This window comes from Drosophila simulans, chromosome X, assembly GCF_016746395.2.
Source record: "Drosophila simulans strain w501 chromosome X, Prin_Dsim_3.1, whole genome shotgun sequence".
Lineage (NCBI taxonomy): Eukaryota > Metazoa > Arthropoda > Insecta > Diptera > Drosophilidae > Drosophila > Drosophila simulans.
In genome coordinates, this window is record NC_052525.2 from 7,562,147 (window position 1) to 7,583,033 (window position 20,887).

Sequence of the window (20,887 nt, forward strand, 5' to 3'; positions counted from 1 at the left end):
GGAAATGTCAGATTTTGTCAAATTTTCGCAAAAATAGATGATGTTACCCCTTATAAAAAATGGAAAAAATTTCAAAATTTTAAATTTCTGGAAATCAGCGGGAAAGTGATAGGGATCGTTAGCTTAGATATTAAGCTGCACAAATCAGTCATTATTTTAGCTGTGCGACCAATTTTAACGAAGCAATGACCAAAAATGCACTCGAAAATATTCAATATTTTTATTATTTCTTAACTGGATTTTTCGCAAAAAAACAATCAGTATTTTTGTCATAAGCAAAAAAGTAATGGTCCAAATATGGAATGCCATACCTCGTTGAACTCGTAATAAAATTTCCAATCAAGTGGCATTTACAGTTGAAAATGTTCGATTTTGTCAATTTTTCGCAAAAAAAGATGATGTTACCCCTTATAAAAAATGGAAAAAATTTAAAAATTCTAAATTTCTGGAAATCAATAGAAAAGTGATAGGGATGGTTAATTTATGAAATTAGCCACACGAAACAGTCAATGATTAATCTGTGCGACGATTTTAGCCAAGCAAAATGCCAAAAATACCAAAAACACCTTAATATACGAGCTCAAGATTTGAATTTGTTTTTGTTGCTGCTGCTGTGTCGCATTTAAAAGCATATTGTTTGGATATCTAATTGAACTCCAATCAATGCTATATATACACCTTCAATCAAGTACATTTCTATGAGTTTAGGCAAATCTCTTAGGCAAATTTACTCGATACTCTTGAAGAGATGTAAAGTAAACCGTTCGAGTGGCCAAACATCCAAACATCCAAACATCGAAGGCAACAAGTCCAAATTGATGCTCAAGTTACGCCAGCTATTTGATGACAGTTCATTGGTCCGATGGCAGCAACAAAGAGCATTCATGAATCATAAACGGGACAAACATTCTTAATGGCCATCCTAGCTGATGCTCCACTCAATGCACTGTGAAAAAATAAGTTTCAAATAAAACGAAACATATCGATGTGCAAGTGAAAACTTTGAGATAAGTAGGCAAGCCAATAATAGTTACTACTTTGCTTTAACTACCTTTTTTTTTGCCGTGTAAGTGGCAGTGTGTATGCGAATGAAACTTTATATGTTCCTTTCGTATTGGCCATCGAGTGTCCATAAAACAAAATTTGAATACGAAGCGTAAACATCGAAATAAGCAAAATAATTTGCTATTTTTTATGTCGTCCTTCTGCTCCATTTTTCCCCATTTGCTGCTCAAATTACGTATCCGACGTGTGGGCGCTCGTCCGTCCGGGCAGCCGGCCCACAGGACATCCCAAATCCGACATAAGTGTCTGATTAGTTCAGGATGGGACTACTCCACTTATTTACCTTCGACGGTTGGGCCTCATAAATCCATAAGGAACTGACAAAAAAAAAAAAAAAGAAAAAATGTAAAAGAAACTCGAGTGAAATCACTTTGCTTGTCGTGTGTTTTTCTCCTATTTTCTTTTTTTTTTCTTTTTCTTTTTTTATGTCTGCCGATTGGCCGGCTTACGAGAGCTTTGGATCAACGGGGCGCCATGACACGGAGTTGCCCGCAAAAGCCTTGGCCACTTTCTATGCGCCAGACACACGCACATGCTGTATGGAGGAGGTGCTCTGCTCCAGCTTCCTGCTCAATGGCCAGGGCCATGTTGTACCAAACAATTCAATTTATATAATCCGGCGGACAGTGGGTGCCCGGTGGCCGGTGGACGGTGCTCCTCCTCCTCCTCCTCCTCCACCGATTCCTACGTTCCAGGTTAATGTGTCACCAACAGACATCCACGAAGGATGCGAATGTCACGTTAAATGTATCACGTAACCGGATGCGTGTTACATATTGCTTTGCCCTCCTACAATATCTGTTGTATTGATTGTAATTTTTATGTTTTTTTTTTATTTTTTATTTTTTATTTTTTTTGCCATTACCAATCCTTTGGGCTTTCAAAGTTGCATTTGACTTGTGTAACCCCATTTATGCAAACGCACATTTGATTAAATTTCGCTCGCAACAAAGTTTATACGAAAAGTAAGCAGTTTAAGTGCGACCAACTAAAGCTTTAATTGCTGTCACTAGAGGTGTTCAATTTGTTTCAACAAAAAAAACTGTTCTTAATTGCTAAATCGAATTCAGCACGTTGTGCGGAAGATAATGCCTCGCTATCAACAATTGAATTGCAGTTCGCCAGTGTGCTGGCATAATAAAGTTATTTGGATTTTATTAGTTAGCTTAAATGTTTTATTTCAACTTAATAGTTCTACGAAAATTTGTAGAGTTGTCAGAAATCATATCGTGGTTATTAGTGTTTTATTAAAAATCAAAAGATTTTTAACAACGTATTTTTGCCGATTTGTTATGCCAAATACAGTAAATTGGAAAAAATGTCTGGAAAAGCACATTCTGTAAATTGCAATCCAATCGATTTTCAAGAGAGCACAATTAAATGCTTTTACCGTTAAATCGCCACCACCCACCAGCCGCCCACCCTTTAATTCAGCGGGCTTTTTATGTCAGTCGTCTTAATTGTGTTTGTAGGTCTCACCTTTTTGTGGCACCTGTCCTGACCAACTGCTTCTGAATCCAGCTGGTGTTTATTTAATTCGCGTAGATTTTTATTAATTTTAATTGAAAGCTTTACGAGCATTTCGCTGTGCGCTTTGAGGCTTTGGCCCCTCCCCTTTTGCCACTTTATACACAGCCTCCGCCACCCACTCTTTTTCGCAAGCGGCGCCTTTGTTTGAGATTAACTTTGTTTTTGTTTTTTATTTCTCTGGCTGCATTGTTTTTGTTTTATGTGCTCAGCTGCAGTTCTTGCTCGCTTGCCCCCTCTCACTCTCTTCTCTCTCCGCTCTCTCTTCACCCTCTCCTTATTTCTTTATTCGAGCTTCTGTCCCTTTCTTAGGCTCCCGCTGCTCGACTTTCATCTCTGTCTGTCTCTTTCTTTCGCTTGGTGTTTTTGCTTTTAATGCTCTGTTTTTGGTGTTGATTTAGTTGTTGTTATTGTTTGGAGACTTTTGTTGTGTGCAAAGTGCTCGCGCTTATGTTGTTGTTGTTCCCCTCCTTTCTCTTATTGTCGTTTTTAGACTGCTTGGCACTAAGCTAACTGGACTTGACTGGAAAATTAAAAGAGTGGAAGGAGAGCGTCTGAGATTTCTCATTTTCAGAGATGGAAGCTTAGAAATCATTTTTGGATATCAAATCTCTCGCCAAAATGCTTATAAATCAATAGCTGGAAAATATAGTATTTCGTCTAGGCTTTTTAACTGCATTATTTATTTAAGGAAGTTTCATTTGAAACCATATATATTGCAGATATGAATTTATTTATTAGTTGTCTACCAGATATATTGCTCTTTATCTCAATTTTAGACGACATAAATAGTGTTTGCCCATAATTCACACTAAATATACTAATAAATTCCAATCTTCAGGGCATAAAATTAGTGTGCAGAAACAAAAAAAAAAACACTCTGATATTGCAATTTCGTTGTGCAAGCTAAACTTGTCATTAATCAAGAGCAAAAATGGCCCGCCAAAGTATGCTATGAAAATTTAATTAGCCAGTCTGCATGAGTATTATGCATCGATTTTTGCGAATTTTGCTGCCATTCCACACAAGGATTAAGAAGCCATCATCGATGTGTGTGTGTGTTTATTTATTTAAATTAGAAAATGTGTGGATATCGATAGAAGGATCAATGAACCGCAGCTGCCGTATGATTTATACGTATTTCAATTTCCATTGATTTAAGATCTATAACACACATTTTGCAGATAATGTCATCCGGCTAAATATGGCCCTATTATTTATGCTAAAATATTTCATTTATCATTGCGGCAGACTGTGAGTATTACAAAACAGTTATCTAATCTGGCCGGAATATACATAATGTCAAATGATTTGCCCAAAAGCGGAGCGACCATCCCATTTCCCCCACCTTTTTCTGTCACACTTTGAAGGTGGCTCGAAGCGGTGTTAAAAGTTATTACCTTTCTTATCGCCAGCATCGTTTTTCCTTACCATCCACCACTTTCACCAACCTCCCCTCACCCACCCACAAATCCCCTTGACAGCTGGAAGTTGCCCTTGTATCTGGATTCATCCGGATTCGGGGACCTTTTTCGGCTTTTTGGCCAACTTGGGTGCGACTGCAATCAGTTGACAATCGGGCAAATCATCCGCTAACTAAGAACAGCCCAAACGACTAACTAATGAGATGGCCCCTTATGTACATACATACACATATATCGCAAATACATATTAACGTGTATATATAGCCTATGCCCGTATGGACCCAATAAACGGGGACATGTATTGGGATTTGGTGTCAGAGTGAAAACTTGACTGAATAAATAATAAGCTCGAACCAAAGCGGGCCAAAAACTTTGCCCAACATTTATTGGAGTGACTTGAGTTTGCTGGGCAAACTTTTAGCTTCTCGTGTCGCCGCCGTTCGCCTTTCGGTGGCAGCCCTAATATGTCCGGGGCTAACGTGAGGAGTATATGGTATATATGCTATTTGCTATATGCTATATGGTGTACATATAGGATATGGTACGTGGATGGCACAGGTCAGGGGGTCAGGAGAGGCCAATGATGGCCATTCTGCGACGTTTGCCAATTTCAGTTCGATTTATTTAGTGGAAACCAATAAATAACCAATGATGTATGTCCTGCTCGCACACACTTGCACAACTCTGTCCCACGAGTGCAGTGTGCACAGTGGTGCAATGTTGTCAAAAAAAAAAAAAAAACCCTAAATGCAACATTAATATTTATAATAATTAGTACGTTTCGATTAACTGTGAATGTTTTGTAGCTATGAACATGCAAACTCGTATAAGATTTGCGAAAAGAATAAGCATTATTTCCGACTTGAACCACTGTTAATCAATTGAAAATTAAATGACATGATTAATAATCTGCCCGATTTGGGGATAATTGATGCACTGTGCCGCGGGTATTGCCTGCAGCTCTCGGTGACATAAAACGGGAATTCCCCCGATCTCTGGCTGTCTTCCCATGTACCCATCCCCACATCCTCACATCTTCCCGGCGTTCTGTCATTCTTTGGCGAACACAATTTAACACTTTGTCGCCGCTCGGGGGAAGCAACTAGGATAACTGGTGTCCCGCAGCTAGAGGAGCATTTCAATTGCGAAACCAATCCACATTCGCATTCGGAACCCAAAAACAAATATGGCGTCATTCAACGCATTTCCGTTTACATTACACGCTCATTTCCGCTTCGTGTGGCTTTATTAAGCGTCGCTAGTTTTTCTGTTGCATTTTCCGTTCTCACTTCCCATTCCGCTTCGCATTTTCGCCAGCAAGGATTTTCGCTGCAACACGTGTGTGTTTGGTGTGTACGGTGTGTGCTTGAGTGTGTGCTTGCCACTTGAAGTGCGCTCAAGCAAGCCAAAGCCGTTGAGGGAAATTTTTCTTTGAATTTGCTCCAGTTAGTGAAGGAATCGAAATGTTTTGTTGGCCCCCAGATCCCCTCTCTCCCCCCCCCCTACCCCTCCTCCCAAAAAAAAAGGAAAAAACCAGACTTAGCATGGCTGTGTGCATGCGAACGTACAGCTGCGGTCAAGATAATAGGATATTATATATGTCTTACAAACAAATCATACTACTCTGAACATATATCAAAAAACTTTGCAAGCTGTATATTAAAAATAAAACCATTTTTAAGTAATTATGGACTTCTATACCGATCAAGATATTCCGAGGCAGTGCTGCTAATTTAACCCAAGTTGTAGATCCTTATGTAGGCAATTTAAATTGGGCAAATCATTTGATGCAACTTAATCCATATGTGTGCGTACGTAAGGATGTCGATGGTATTCTTAAGAGACCACGATTGGCTGACTTCGATGGTGGTTGTGAGAACTTTAATACGATTTAAGATGACCAAAGGAATGGTGGGATGTGGCATGTGAAAGGTGGGTGGTAACACAACCGCGAGACCTTCACGGAATGCAATCCGGTAGATACTTACTACGCTCCAGGGCCAAATCCCACTTGATCTTATTGGTATACAAACACTAAAAAGAAGGCGAGCTGCTTAAAAAATGGACGATATGTGAGGTATAAAAAGTATGTATTTCAATGTTATTTGAAGGAATTCTTTCCGGATGCACAGCGTCCACAGATTTGATCCGTTTTGCGGCCATTTGGATGGGCTTATCATTGACTTGGAAAATTGTTTTTCGCCAGTTTTAAGAGATGGGGAATTCAGATGAAAGAAAAGTGACTCCAAAGAAATTTCTGGGAATATATAATTTCAAAGTCAAGCCATCAGTATGAGCTTAAAAACATTTCGCAGGCATTAAAGTGCTGGTTTTTCCATTTTTTTTTTGGCAATTCTCAGAGCACACAATGCATTAATTAATAACAATAACTTGACAGCCCTAGCTGGTGAATAAAAAATGACATTCAGTACAGTTTATTAAATATTAATACAAGAATTTTTGATTTCGTAAACATTTTAAAAGTTCGCCATGCAGCTGGAATAATGGTTTACTTTAACACATTTATTTCATTTAAATGCTCACCTGGTGAAAATGTTTGCACTTTTTTTCTTAATGAGCTTTATGATTGCCTCGCGGTTGCGCAAGTATTTCGTTAAGAAAATCAGATTTTATTTTCCGAGTGAAATGGTCACTTGATTGAATTTCGATTCAAATGGAAACGGAAAGGGAACCTTCGATACCTTTGACCTGAATACCTACTATTTGCCAGGTAACACGGATCGGTTAATGCGCAGTCCTTTATTTACTCGCAGTTTTCTGGCCTCTTTCTTCGTTAGTGGCTCATTCAGTGCTTCGTTTCATAAGCAACATTTCATTTCTTTTGCTCAACTGCTGCATAAATATTTAGATTCAATTCAAATTGCTTTCCACTTTCAGAATTTCGCTGTCCTTCGTGCTTGGTCCTTTAGTCCTTCAGTCCTTTCCCCTGCCCGTTTTGTTTGTTTATTTGCTTTGTTATTTCGCTTCGGCTTCCACTTCTGCTTGAGCTTTATGCGGACGATTGGCAACAAAAGCTGCCAATTTGTATTTCAATTAAATTTGAATGTATTTGTGGGCACTTGGCTGCTGCTTTCTCCCCAGCTTTTCCAGACTTCCGCTCTCGTTTTTTCTTAGCCGCTTCGCGAAGACGCTTCTTCATCTGCTCCTTGGCTAAAGGGTGTGCGCCTAGTATCTGGGTATATGCATTTTGTGCACTTAAAAATTACATTTTCGAAATATTTCAATTGAATGATAAGATAGCGCCGAAAGTTATGGCCAGCACTGCGTATACGTAATATTTTAGCTTCGACCAAGAGACAACGGTGCGTATGAGTAGTTTGCTGGAATATCACTTCGCACTTCGCACTCTAATAATTTAAGATACAATCTGTTGTATACTGTCATTATACCAATATTTCTTATTATCCGATGTATTAAATGTTTTCATCGTTGCCCTTATAAATAGGCAACGATTTTGTTTGAGTCCAAAACTACTTGAAGTTTACCAAAACCAATGGGTATCTTGCAATTGAAAGCCCTTTCTCCTTGTTTACACTTTCTGCTGAGAACTTAAATCCATCAGAGAAGCGTGGGTGTGGCCAAAAAGGGGCGGACGGATTTTCCGGCAAAGGGGTTTCTTCCAGAAGGAGGCGGTGGGCAGCGGAGGGCGACGGACTGTGGAATTGCCGCCGCCAGCCAAGTGTCAAAATGGCGCTTCCAAGTAATTTACTTATGTCTAAACAACTTTTATTGTTGTTGCCGTTACGCTGCTTGTTAACGCGTTGTTTCTGGCCCAGTTGCTGCTGCTGTTATTTCTGGGGCGTTGAAAAGCGTTTAATTAACTAACTGCTCACCATATAGCCGCGCTTAGTTTTCGGCAAATATTTGTTAATTCCGAAACCACTTGAAAGCGCTCGTTTTGGCTGCGCCTCAATTAGCGCGCCAAAGTAAATCTATTTTAAATTGATTTTCGTTGCCTGATTAAATTAGGTTCGCCCCGTGCAACGTTAGCTCAGCCCCACCCACTTTTAGCCATGCCGGGCATGTCCTTGTGGTGTATAATTTCATTTTTGAATCCGCCCCACAACCCCACCCCCGCCGCACCGCTCTCTTTTAGCCAATTACAAAACGCTGCCGGGCTTCATTCCGTTCTCAAATGTTTCCATGTGGAACATTTCGCAACTCATTAAAGTCGACGAAGTGGAGGCGGCATTGCGCTGCAAAGAATTAGTATTCAAATCTATTATAATCGTTCATTTAGCTTACTTTTCATATTTTAATATTTCATTTTTTAAATATTTTTATTTGGTTTTAGATAGCACCACATTAAGTTCTTAGCAAAAACGTTAGCTATTTGAAATCCGCATTTTAATGATCTTTAATCCGCTTTTTCTCTCAGTAGCAGCAGTAAAATTTGTGCGGATTTATTATGGCTTCAAAATGTTCTATGCAAAATTCAAATTTCGTTTCTGTCTGTCAGTCATTTTTATCGGAGCCGTAGTGGTCCAAAGTCCATACCAGTAGCAACTCCAGCTCTAAAGCCAAATCCAAATCCAAGTCCATGAAGCGACTAAGGCAACCAAGCAACCACTGCTCCTCTGCCGATTTGGGTCAACTATGGTATGTGGCGCACATTAAAAGGAAAACCATTTGGAAATCGGGAATCATCAGCCGATCCATCCTGCATCCTTCATCCTTCATCCTGCATGCATCCTCCATTCAGCAATCTCCATGCAGCCATTATCGCATCGCCGGGCGTTCGAGTGCGATGCATCAAGTGCCCAAGAGCCCCAGAGCCCAAGTGCCCAAGTGCCCGAGTGCCCAAAAGGGTCGTCCTGTCCAACATCGAAGAATGGAAAAAATTCCAAATCGAGGGCGTTGCGATTAAGGGGCGTGGCCAGGAGCAGCTAGCAGGGAATATGGAATATGGAAGGAGTGGAGCCGGGCCGAGTGGTGCGGAGTGGTGCGGAGTGGAGCGGAGCGATGGGGTACTTTCATTGAGTACTTTCCATTTGAAACTCATTAGTGAGAGTTCAGTTGGGTTGCAAATGTGGGAGTTGCCAAGCGGAGGATGTGGACGATGTGAAGAATGTTGTGGAATGTGACGGCGATGCGCGGTATTTTAGCCGGGGGGCGTGTCAATGTCTTCATTGCAGCCAAATTGAATCATACATACATGCATATGTATGTGTGTGCCTGTGTTGGCCATGTGCAGCAGCAGCACGAGTGTGCGTGTGTGTGTGTGTGTTAGCCATGCAAATGTTGAGCCATTATTATTAAGTCACTAAAGCGCTCGACGATGGGCGCCTATATTGGTCAAGCCCCCAGTCAGACCTCGGTAACTTTTTCAGCTTTTGGCCTACATTTCATTAACAGCAGCGCATTAATTAGTGACTTGTTTTTTTTTTTTTAATTGCCAGCGGAGGTCTAATGATGACATTTTAATGTTCAAATGCAAACTGTAAGCCGAAGCTTTAATGCACTTTTTGCTATATAAAACTGCATTGTCAACTTGCTTGGACTGCCTTTGGACATGGAGTTATGACACTATATATATAGATTTAAATTTATAATATTTATTAGCAGTATTTTGTTATTAATATTATACTAAAATATGATTAAATTTATCAACAATTTATGATAGATCCCACCATTGTGCTTTGTACTCATTCTAGGCATATATGAAATCAACATTATGCAAATGCATATGTGTGCATACATACATACGTACATATACATGTACATGTACATATACATATACATGTGTCTTTATGTATCTGGCTCAGCCCTCGACATTTGTACATTTAATTCAATTCAGTTACATTCCATACGTTCTCGTCTGTTTGTCTATTTTAATGTTTTCTTTTTTTTATATTTTTTTTAATTTAAATTTCATTTCCATTTCTTGCTGGCACATCCCAAGGGGACGGGTGTTGCAAGGGGCACAAAGGCGGGGCAGATGTGAATGGGCATGCTGCATTAGCACAAAGCCAGCAACAACGGCAGACAACAGTTGCTGCTAAAATAATTCAACCAGAGTTTGGACTTCATAAAGGGGCAAAAGTGGTGTTGGCGGACGACCACTTTCATATGCACACACACAAACAAACACACACACACAGGCAAAAACAAACGGCAGCATGAGCAACACAACAAGCATACATACATATACACGAGCACTGAGAGAAATTCGTTGGGTGATACATGCGCCCAATAATTTATTTTGATTTTAATACACATAAGGTGTACAATATATATGTTCTTCTTTTGGATTCCGATCTTCATTAAATCAAAGATCGCTTAACTATTTAATATATATGTATAACTGATATTATTTACATTGTTTAAACTTTGAAAACGAACTAACTTCATGCTTGCCATTATATTTCTCTGTGTATACAAAGGACACATGACGGTGGGCCGACCGAAAACTTTATGTGTCAGTTGAAAAATATCTTGGAGATACTTTCTTGCCTCCTTCTTAGCCATGAATCCCCATCCCCATCCCCCTCCTTTCGCCCACTGTGGCTTTTGGCGCAGCAACCGCCACAATGTCATTAACCAAATGAATGGCTGACACTGCAGATTCGAATGACTGAGACTGGCAACGGAGGGGGGGGGGGGGGGGGAAACCGGGAGATACATATACAAAGACAGCACGAGAGAGTGTGAGAGAGAGAGGGAGGGGGGGGGGGGGGGGCAGCGGGGGAGCAGGCCAAGTTAAGACTGTGACGTCCTTTTCTTGTGATTAAGTCGGTTACCCACCCAGTGGATACCAGTCAGCCCATCAGACTCCCTCCCTCATTCAAATCCCATTCCCCCACCCCCCCTCGAGCATTTGCCGTTTAGTCGTAGATTACCTAGTGACTTGTTTCCCTGACCTTTCTCTTAGCCCGGCCTAAACAAACCGAAAATAAAGCAAGGAGTCCGACAAAGACAGTCTCGTCAACGGAGCTGATACACTTGTTTTTTTTTCGAACAGTTTTCGAATTTAATGGTGTTTAAATGCTGTTAAGTTTCAAAAAAATATCGAAGAGATATGAACTTATTAAGCTCGTAACTATAGATAAAAGATACACAAAGATATTTTCTTCAACCAATTCACAGTCTCTTCTTCTTTTTGAATATTTAACAAAGATGTTTTGAAGTGAGTAAGCTTCAACTCGATAGCAAATGCCCAAAACTCCAACCAGAATCGAAGAGTATGTGGCAGAGGGAGCAAATTTTGTTTTGGCCAAGTGCCTTTGGCGATGGTCAAATGAGGCTCGCAGGAATGTTAGTGATGACAACAACTTAATGGAAATAGCTGCACATTTATAAGTGACAACTCTGCAGCTGTGTTCGTGCGCGTATCTGTGTGCCTGTGTGTGAGTATCTGTATCTGCATCTGTATCTGTATCTGTAGGTATACGTGTGAGGCACGTTTGTGTTGGTGTATCCAGGACCCCAAAGAACGTGTTATTTATGGTCAAGGCGTGGCAGACAAATGGCCAGCATATGCATGCTGAGATAGACACACACACACACACACACACACACACAGGCGGATGCCAAGTAATAACTAACGGTAAATTAGTTTGCAAACAGAGTGCAAAAAAGGCAGCAAAATAGCAAAAGGAAAATTGCCCAAAGATGAAACCTAATTTAGCCAGCACGCACACATACTCACTCACTCACTCACCCACTCAGGCACACTGATAAGGCTGTGAGCCTTGCCAACCGCCAACCGCCACCCACACGCCCCTGCCACGCCCCATTCGGCCTTTTTTTTGGGTTTTGTTGTACCAAGTTAACGGGACAAGTGCCTTATAGCCAAGAACATCAAGTAGACTTTGGATACATCATAAAACCCGAATCAGTTGGGTGGACTGATTAGCTCTCAAGAACTTGACTTGAGATCTCGAAATCGTGATAACACGGAATACTTGTATGTATTAAATACTTATTGGATTTATATATTGTATATATATATACCTGTGATTTTTGAAATTAGAGAAACAGCTGTAAGCTATGTAGATTTTTAGAAAGTTCTGCTTATAGAGCAGTTGGCATATGGAAACCCAATATGTTTCTGTCATCAGCTCTTTCTTTCTTTCTCTTTTTTTCACCACTCGATATTCTGATCACCTTAGATTGTTTTTCTTCAGTTTCTCCGCTCGCTCCTCCGCAGATTTAGCCATTTTTTGTTGCTAGTGGCATCAAGTGACCAAATGAAAACAGGGTCCTTGGTCCTTGGTCCTTGGTCACCCAGCAGCCAGCATGCAGTTTTGCAGCTGCACTCGTTTGGACATCGCTTGTTATCCATTTGAAGTTGAAGTGGGTATTTTTTTTGTTACTATATAAATTGGTTGTTTTGTTGCGGACGTAAAGTTAGCAAATGGCGAAAAAGTATTTACAAAAACCCCATTTCGTTCGCATCAACAGCTAGGATAAACTTTCGCAATTCATTATTACCAACAGATCAGAAAGTTGATAGTTTTATTTAATTTGTGCCACTAACCTTTTTCGGACTTTTGCGCACAGAGAAAACCAAAAATTAAGTGTGTGTGCAAAAGGTAAAGGGAATATTTTTAAATTGAATTATATTGTGCTTATATAATTTGTTTTTTATTAAGTGTTTGGAATTTAAGTAATATATTGTTTTATGGCTTGTTTTGGTTTATATTAAGTTTAAGCTGAACTGGCGTAAATTATAGGGTATTTCTGGCATCGATCATGCTCCTCCATGCGTCTGCCTTCCTTTTTTTTAGTTTTTTTTTTGGTTTTATCAATTTTGTTTAGGACTGCGGCTTTGCAGCTTCGCTTTTGGGCCGTTTTTGCCGCTTTGGGCCGTTGTGTGGCCACGCGTTGGCGGTTTTTTTTACCGACTTGGCCACACATGTACCAGCCCCCCATCCGCCCAACCAACCCCACCCCCGCAGCCGGCCAGTTTGCGGTGCGTGGTCAGCTTTATTAGGTTCAAGTTGCATGGGAAACTTTGGGCTTTTCCCGCTGTTTTGCGTGTGCCTTTTAATTTATTTATCACAGGCCGCAGTCGCAGCCGCAGTTTTGGACCTTTCCACTCTATTTGTTTTTTTTTTTTTTTTTTTGTGGTTTATACTGGTTTCTTTTTGGTTTTCATTTTTTTTTTTTGCGAGTGGTCATAGCGTCATTTGGGCCAAAAACGTGGCCGTGGCAATTTGGCGGCTTTGTTATTTATGCAACAGCCTGCGGCAGTTTACATTCACGTGCGTTTTGGCCGCGCCACGTTTATCCTCGCCACCTTCTAACATATGCAGCTCCCGGTTTTCCGTTTTCCGTTTTCCGTTTTCCCGCTTCCTTCCCCGTATTGGATGCCAAATGTCGCCTTTGGGGGCTATCCATATGCCACGCGAAATGCCCAAAAAAAAAAAAAGGGAAAAAAATGCAAACTAAATTAACGCGTAAAATACGCTTGCTGTTTTATGGCGCTTATGACTCTTTATGATCGAAGGAAGGACTTGTCTCTGATCCTTGAGAATGACGACCTTGAAAGCTTAACTACACTTCGAAAAACAATATTAATGGTGTGGTCAGCCTTTTAGATAAGTGAAGGCTTGCTACTTGGATACTCAGTGTAGTTTTCTTGTACTCAGTCTGAGTTTACTCAGATAAACTCAGTGTATTACCAAACTTAAGGCCTTGGCACAGATTAGTTTCTCTTTGCTTTTGATAAGTTTGACAGTTGGCCATTTAACTTGGCTTCGAGTTATGGCAAAATGCTCTTCTGACATTGGTTTTAATTCTACCATTTACTGCCATTTATCCCAGACCCTTTTATTCGCAAAAGAAAAAGAAAATAATAAGTCAACTAAACAGCACTCCCCGGAGACATTAACGATTCATAGGGCCCAGTTTGTCGGACATCCTAATGGATTATCGACTGGAGGGTGTCATTACTCAATGTGTCACGGCGGTTGGTGAACCAGCCTCCCTCTGCCTATGTATGTGGTACTTGAGCACACCTTTCCCAGGATCGGTCATCATCATCATCACATTGGGAATCATCATCGAAAGGTGGCGCAAAGTGGTTGCCATAAATAAGCTTTATGATAAACTAAACGTGCGCTCATTTGTACAAGACAATGTGCGAATTTGGCGATCTGGTGATTTGGTAAAGGGAAAAAGCGAAGAAAATGCAAATTCTTCTACACAAAAAAATGTATTTTTTAGTAATAAAATATGTCATATTAACATAGCACTTTTATGTTTAAAACTTTAGGTATCTTTTTTGCCGTCTTGATGCAAAGCCCTCTAAAAATGTGTAAAAAAAGCTATCATCACCAAGGAGTTTTTTTTTTTGTGCGTGGAAGTGAAAGGAAGTCCATTAAAATGCCAATAAACATGTGTGAGTGTGTGTGGGTGTGTGTGTGTGAGCGTGTAGGCAGTACATCCAATAAATCCTCAATAATTTATATTGAGCCGCCGCCGCATTTCTGAGGGTTTTGCCAGCGGAAAGGAATGTTTGTGGGTTGTCTAAGCGAAAGCGAAATTTGTTCAAATATTTGTCTCAATCAAAGAGGAGGCGCGACCATATCACAAGCTCTTGCAGAATTCGACGAAATGATACTTATTATTCAACTGGTGCAAGCTATGAAAAGTAGGCAGTACTTTTCAAATGTTATGCTGCTGTCAAACATATTTTACAGCTGGCCAGGGATAATGAATAATAACGCTTTGACGATTGCGAACCGCTCATGACGAGCCATTGCATAATCCAAAGGACGAGGGCTCAGTCTATCTGTATTATGAGCCAATGTCCTGGACAACATGGCAATCGAAGTGGACAGCTGAGGGCGCGGATAATGATAAGTGATAAGTGATAAGAGTAACAGGAACAGCAAGAACAGCAAACCGACTGGCATCCGCAAACGGAATCCAATAAAGTGTTAAGTGGGGCAGCCAAAAAGGGGGGGGGGAAAGCGGTGAAAGTGGGGAATACAGGGAGAAAGCACGAACATTTCATTCCCCAGATGCTTTTGCGTCACTTGAGCGGCAATTTGAATGAGCGAATGGGAATCGGAATGCGAGTGGATCAGGGAATGGGAAGTGAAAGGAAAGGGAAATGCTCGAAATGCGACAAATAAGAGGGGGGAGGGAGGGATGTGCGATGGTTAAAGCCATGCTAAATCGTCCTCGGGCCAAACCAATTGACGATTTGTGCATATAACATTATTATAATGACATCATCCCGGAGCGCCTTTGGCAGCCCAACGTCCAAATGCAAAAATTACACTGGCAAAAATGTTTGGTTAAACGTCAATCAATAAATCAAGTGTGTTTTCTTTTATATGTTTATTTTGTAAAAATTGTCTTTTCCTATTTTGAAGTAAAGCAGTTAAGCATTTTATGGTGCAGCAATTTATCGCAGTGTAATTTCGAGAAGCACTTCGGTATGTTCGCTGGGTGGGCGGGTGGCTTTTGCGAGAGGAGAATCCAGAGTGAGACTGGTGGGTGGCAAGAAATTGGACATGCCTTCAAGTGCCGTCCGCATCGCATCCAGTAAATAATAAGAAAATTCCTGTGCGCCTTGGCATTTCCGCCAACGCCAACATCCTCATCGCTTCCGTCATCTCATCAGTCCGGAGACACAAAACTATGCGGCGCAGTCCCAAGGATCCGCACCAGTTTAACTCCCTTCGCCTGAAAATAAGGCAGAACAAAAAAAAAATGAAAAAAAATGAAGCCGAATGAGTGGTGCGTCAAAATGGCATTTCAAGTTCAAGCGGATTGGAAAAATCGAAAAAGTTTTCGATTGGCTAAGGGACGCAGTCGAGCAAATGCAATAAACTTCAAGTTTATTAAATTTTATCACACTTATACCGCCGTCATCTTATGAACTGCATGGATGTACATACATACATATATGTATTTCGGTGTATGTGTGGCCCATTGGCAATTGTTCGCCGGGAATCAAATGGCCAAAAGACCGAACAGAGAGTGTAAATTTCGATGGCAGCCCAATCAATGGCAAATCAAATCAACTGGGCCAGTTCCACCCACTGAATCTACAATGAACGCGCACCAACCCATTCCAATCAAAACGTAAAAGTAATACAAAAGAGCAGCGATACAAATTGAATTACTTAGGTAGATATGGATATTTGTGAGTACTAGTATAATACGGCTATTATGTGGATGGGGGATATGGCGAGACTCATAAGGAATTCCAATGAGATGCGGCTCAAGGTCGCTGATTCCATCACAGAAAGATGTTATAAAATGTTCTTTTTTTTTTTAATTATGCTCATTTACCAGCAAAAACGTGCAACTATAATGCGTGCCAAACATTTTGGGATCAACGAGCCAATTATGAGTTCAAACCATCTCCAACTGAATTCTCAGATCTCATTTTCCGCGTAACAATGGCGAAATGGCAAATGGTGGGAACGTAACTACGAAACCGATTTGTTTCGTATTACCAAACTTTCACCGGAAAAAGAAAGCAGCGGGGCTTTTTGGGGTTTTCCAGTTCCGCTTCGTTGGGGTCCTTGTGGTTGGGCCAATGTATCTGTAACTGTATCTGCACTTGTATTTGTATCTTTCTGTATTTGTATTTGTATCTGTATCTGTATCTGTATCTGTATTCGTATCCGTGTCCGTGCGCCTTGTAAAAGTGAAGTGAGACATATGTACAGTAACAAATCAATTTTAGTGGCAAACACAGACGGTGGTTTAAGGTGCGGAAAGGGGAGAGTGGGTGGCCAATTGCCGGACGATGGGGGCCATGGGCGCCATGTGCCGGCTGGTGGCCAAACTCGTTTTTGGGGGCATATTACTTCCGCCGAACGTGATTGAACTGCTCTGGCATGGACAGCGAGCGAGCAGAAAGCGAAATTCATCAACGCACCAGTGCCCACTGCCCGGAATCCTATGCAGCCACTCCCCTTCACTCCTTTCCGCCCGCACCCATGTCAAAAGCCGCTCCCCCCCCCCTGATACCGTGTAAAAAAACCACGGACCCCTGTCACTTTTGATTGTAATCGAGTGTTTTTATTGTCGCTCTCGCTCTCGCTTTTCCACTGCCTTCTGTATCTTCATCTAGCTACACTGTAAGAAATAATCAGTTAGCCAGCTGCTTGGATTCGTTTAAATTGAGTTTCTGATCTATAATTCGCCTGAGTGCTAAAATCGTTTATTAAGCAGCATTCTAATATCTATTCTCCAACTTTTGCAGCACCCATGAACAATTATCATATTATTATTATTATTTTTTTTCTTTTAATTTGCCACGAAATATGTATACTTTTCATAAACTATTAAATTTTTTTCAATATTTTTTTTTTACGTATGGCAAACTTTTTGATATACTTCACGAACTGCCGTGCATAGCGCCATTCACATCCGCATCCAGAGTCCTGGCCATGGTCCTCATCCTCATCCTCATTCGCATCCGCATCCTCGTCCTCATCGTTCTCGTCGTCCTCGATCTCGGCGTATGTTTGCCAATTGGATTTGACATTTTATTGGGTTTTCCTTCGCTCTCGTTACTGCCGCTCCACTGGATCCATGATTGCTGTTGTTGTTCTTGTTGTTGATATTGTTGCCGTAATTGATGTGCCTGATGTGCTGCCGTTTCGACCAAGTCGCTGCCAACATAAATCCACGCTGTCCTTTATGCCCCGGACTTCATGGATGCCCCGGTTAACCACGACATCGCGAGCTACTCAGTTACTGGTTATATGGACTTATGGACTGGGTGGTGGATAAATTGAAGTCGCGTGGCTCGCTTTTATTTGGGTAATTAGTAGAAGGCAACTTGATTATCGCGCCATCTCCACGGATGTTGCCCAGTTGCCTATGAATTGGTAACCAAAGCAGTGTAGCCGGCTTAATGGCCTGCAATAACTCCGCCTGACGCTGGATGGCGGGGTGTCCAGAAGGACTTTAGCTGGGTAACAGGTCGGATAACACTGTCAGCATCGGCTCCAGCTGGAAATTGGCATACAATCTCTCAAGTGCCGTAATTAATAAATTGAACCAGGATCTTTCCACACGATGTGGGCATCTAACCAAACAAAGCGCTATCCAATTCGAAGCTGGACTCAAAATAAAAAAAAATCTTGAAATTGTTAACAAAGCATTTTTACCACAATGTGGTAAAACATTATAGTTAATGTTTTGTTTGCAATTGGAAACATTTCTTTTATAAAAATAAAAAAAAAGGGAAACGAAATAATATTTGCAATTTGAATAACTAATTTATTGAAGAAACAGAAACAAAGTAAAACATTTTCAGCTGTAAATATCACTCGATTGGTAGTTTGGACCTATTTGGACTATTATTTGTTTTCTTGCGCGCCGCACCCGATACAAGTAAATGGCTGACGCAGGGCCAGCATGCGGTTGCGATTCATCCGAAAGATGTGATCCTGCATCAACTGGTCAGTGTGGGTGCGGATCTGGTTACGATCCTCGATGACATGGCTCAACTGAATCAAAGCGCGATCACCATCGATTCCGGGCATTGCCTCCCCCTCGGCCGGCAGACTCATATCGGCGACGCCCATACGGGCCATGGCCATGGCAATATTATCAATGTCGCTATCAACATGAAAGCAAGATAGGTGTTTCTTATCAGCCTCAGCTGAACCTTCATCCTTCTCCTGGGACTGATCGCAACTTGTACGTATTTCATCCCTTCCCCGAGTGTCTGTGGCTTCAGTGGCCACTCTCTTGGCCACCTTCACAACGCATCCATCATCAAACGCCTCTTCGTAGCTTTGCACACTGTAAGCACCCTTTGGGGGCTTCGGGTCCTCCGCCGCCGTTTCCATCACCATGAAGCCCTTGGTGATGCTAATGTCAATTTTAGGTTTGACAGCTGGAAGCGTTGCATCTTCGCTGGCTTTCTTTTCGATCTCAAGTTGGATCTTCCTTATCATATCGACGGTCGGCTCTTCGCGGCAGATCTTGCCAACGAACAGCGGTGGTGTGATGGAACCGTTATGTTGCGGCTGTGTTGGACCAAAACGTCCTATGTGGTCCATGAACCACAGGTCGGAAAGAGCTCCCGGCTTTAAGACGCAGCCGGCTTCGAATCCTTTGGGCATGAAACGCTTGGGCAGAAAGATTGGACGATTGACGCCCTCGAATGTGGGAAAGGCACTGAGGGGCAGCTCGAACTTGGGGCACTCCTCCTCATCGCCCATGGCGGCGAATGCCACAGATGGAACATGCGGATTGTTAATGGTGGACAGAATGGCCACCGTAAGGTCGCGCTGGTGCGACATAAGCAACAGAACATTGGACAGATCCGGGGTGTATATGTTGAACTGCAACGGGATACGGCCATATGGATAGGGCGACGGTGGACTCGGTGGAGTCGGCAAGTTAAAGACCATCGATAGGGAAAATTCATCGCGAAGCTCTTGTTCTTTTGGCTGTTCCCCATTTATAAGGTTATTGCTGGCACGCACCCAATTCATCAATATGTCCTGAGCTGGTTGGGATTCACCCACTTCTTTCAGGAGACTCTCCACCTTTGTCGGCGCCTGGATATCCATGAGCAGACCGATAAACAGCGGCGGCGTTTGACCCTTGTGACCAGCGGCCTTCAAGTCGATGGGATAGGAACGCCGTGTAAGGACACCCGGCCCAAAAACCCCGCCGGCTTCGAAACCCATGGGCAACATCACCGTGGGCAGAAAGACGATCTTGTCCATCGGCACCTTATCCGAGAACAGGGAAGGCGGAACATCAAAGCATGGGGTCTCGGTTCCCTTAAAGTTTTCGGCTGCATGCTTATCGTGCTTATTGACATTTAGATACAGCCGGGCCACCACAATCTTCTCTGGGTAGAACAACTTCGGGATGAACAGGTTCACCAGATAGGGCAAGTAATTGGTCTTCTTCAAGATCACCACCTGATCTTTATCACGATGCACAGTATCCATTCGCAGCATTTCGGTTACTAACAATTATTAAAATTTTAAAAAAATATCTATACTTAATCCCGCTCTGGAATTTGTTCTCTATTCACTGAATAATAATAAATTTTTCAGTTTCTGATCTGACAACTGATATTGTGAATGAAATAACTATTCCAAAGCAGCGAACTCAAATGAAAACATATTTCAAAACAAATCCGTCGCCAAGGATGACTCTTCATGGAATTTTTAAGCGATCGAAGCCACTGGGCTGCGAAATGTGCAATGACATTGTAGCAACTTTCGGGCTGCCCATTGTCACAATCTTTAAAATGCTTTTAAGCGGTTGATGACACTCGGCCAACATATGTATACATATATTACTGCAGGTTCAAAATTATTTTCCCAGATTTTTTGTAAAAAAAATATTTGGTTTTTTGATCAAAACATTCGAAATATTTACCCAAATATGGAATGTCATACCTCGTTGAGTTTGTTTCTTAAATCCCAATCGAATTGCATTCAAGTTTTGGAATTCTAGGAGGTTTAAATTTTTTGCAAATTTTGATGATGGTACCCCTTACAAAAAATTCGAAAATTTGGCCAAAAATTAATTTTACAAAATCAGTTTAAAAGTGAAAGGGGTTGTTAGTATTGGTTGTAAGGAGTACAAAATGGTACTCCTTTTTGCTCTGTGACCATTTTTAGTCAAGTTATAGCCAAAACAGCCGATTTGAAATTTCATTTTTTTGCCAAAAATATTTTCCCAGATTTTTGTGAAAAAATATATGGTTTTTTGATCAAAACATTCGAAATAATTACCCAAATATGGAATGTCATACCTCGTTGAGTTTGTTTCTTAAATCCCAATCGATCTGCATTCAAGTTTGGGAATTCTAGGATGTTTCATTTTTTTGCAAATTTTGATGATGGTACCAAGTGATCATAATCAGTAACAGGTGTATACTGAAAACCAACTGATCG

The 20,887-nt window shown here is 41.4% G+C and overlaps 2 protein-coding genes across 4 annotated transcripts in view; one reads left to right on the top strand and one right to left on the bottom strand.

The window, feature by feature from the left end:
- LOC6725406 (tyramine beta-hydroxylase) overlaps positions 1-20,887 on the top strand; it is a 37,388-nt gene that overhangs the window by 5,418 nt on the left and 11,083 nt on the right. The window lies entirely within an intron of this gene.
- Positions 18,216-20,042, bottom strand: LOC6740017 (DM7 family protein GD24576). The gene has a single exon (XM_002076867.4). The coding sequence runs from the start codon at positions 19,937-19,939 to the stop codon at positions 18,317-18,319; it is 1,623 nt and encodes a 540-aa protein (XP_002076903.2). The 5' UTR covers positions 19,940-20,042; the 3' UTR covers positions 18,216-18,316.

Bases quoted from the DNA above. Each gene is read 5' to 3' on its own strand.
- LOC6740017 (XM_002076867.4), bottom strand. From the start codon at position 19,939: ATGCTGCGAATGGATACTGTGCATCGTGATAAAGATCAGGTGGTGATC.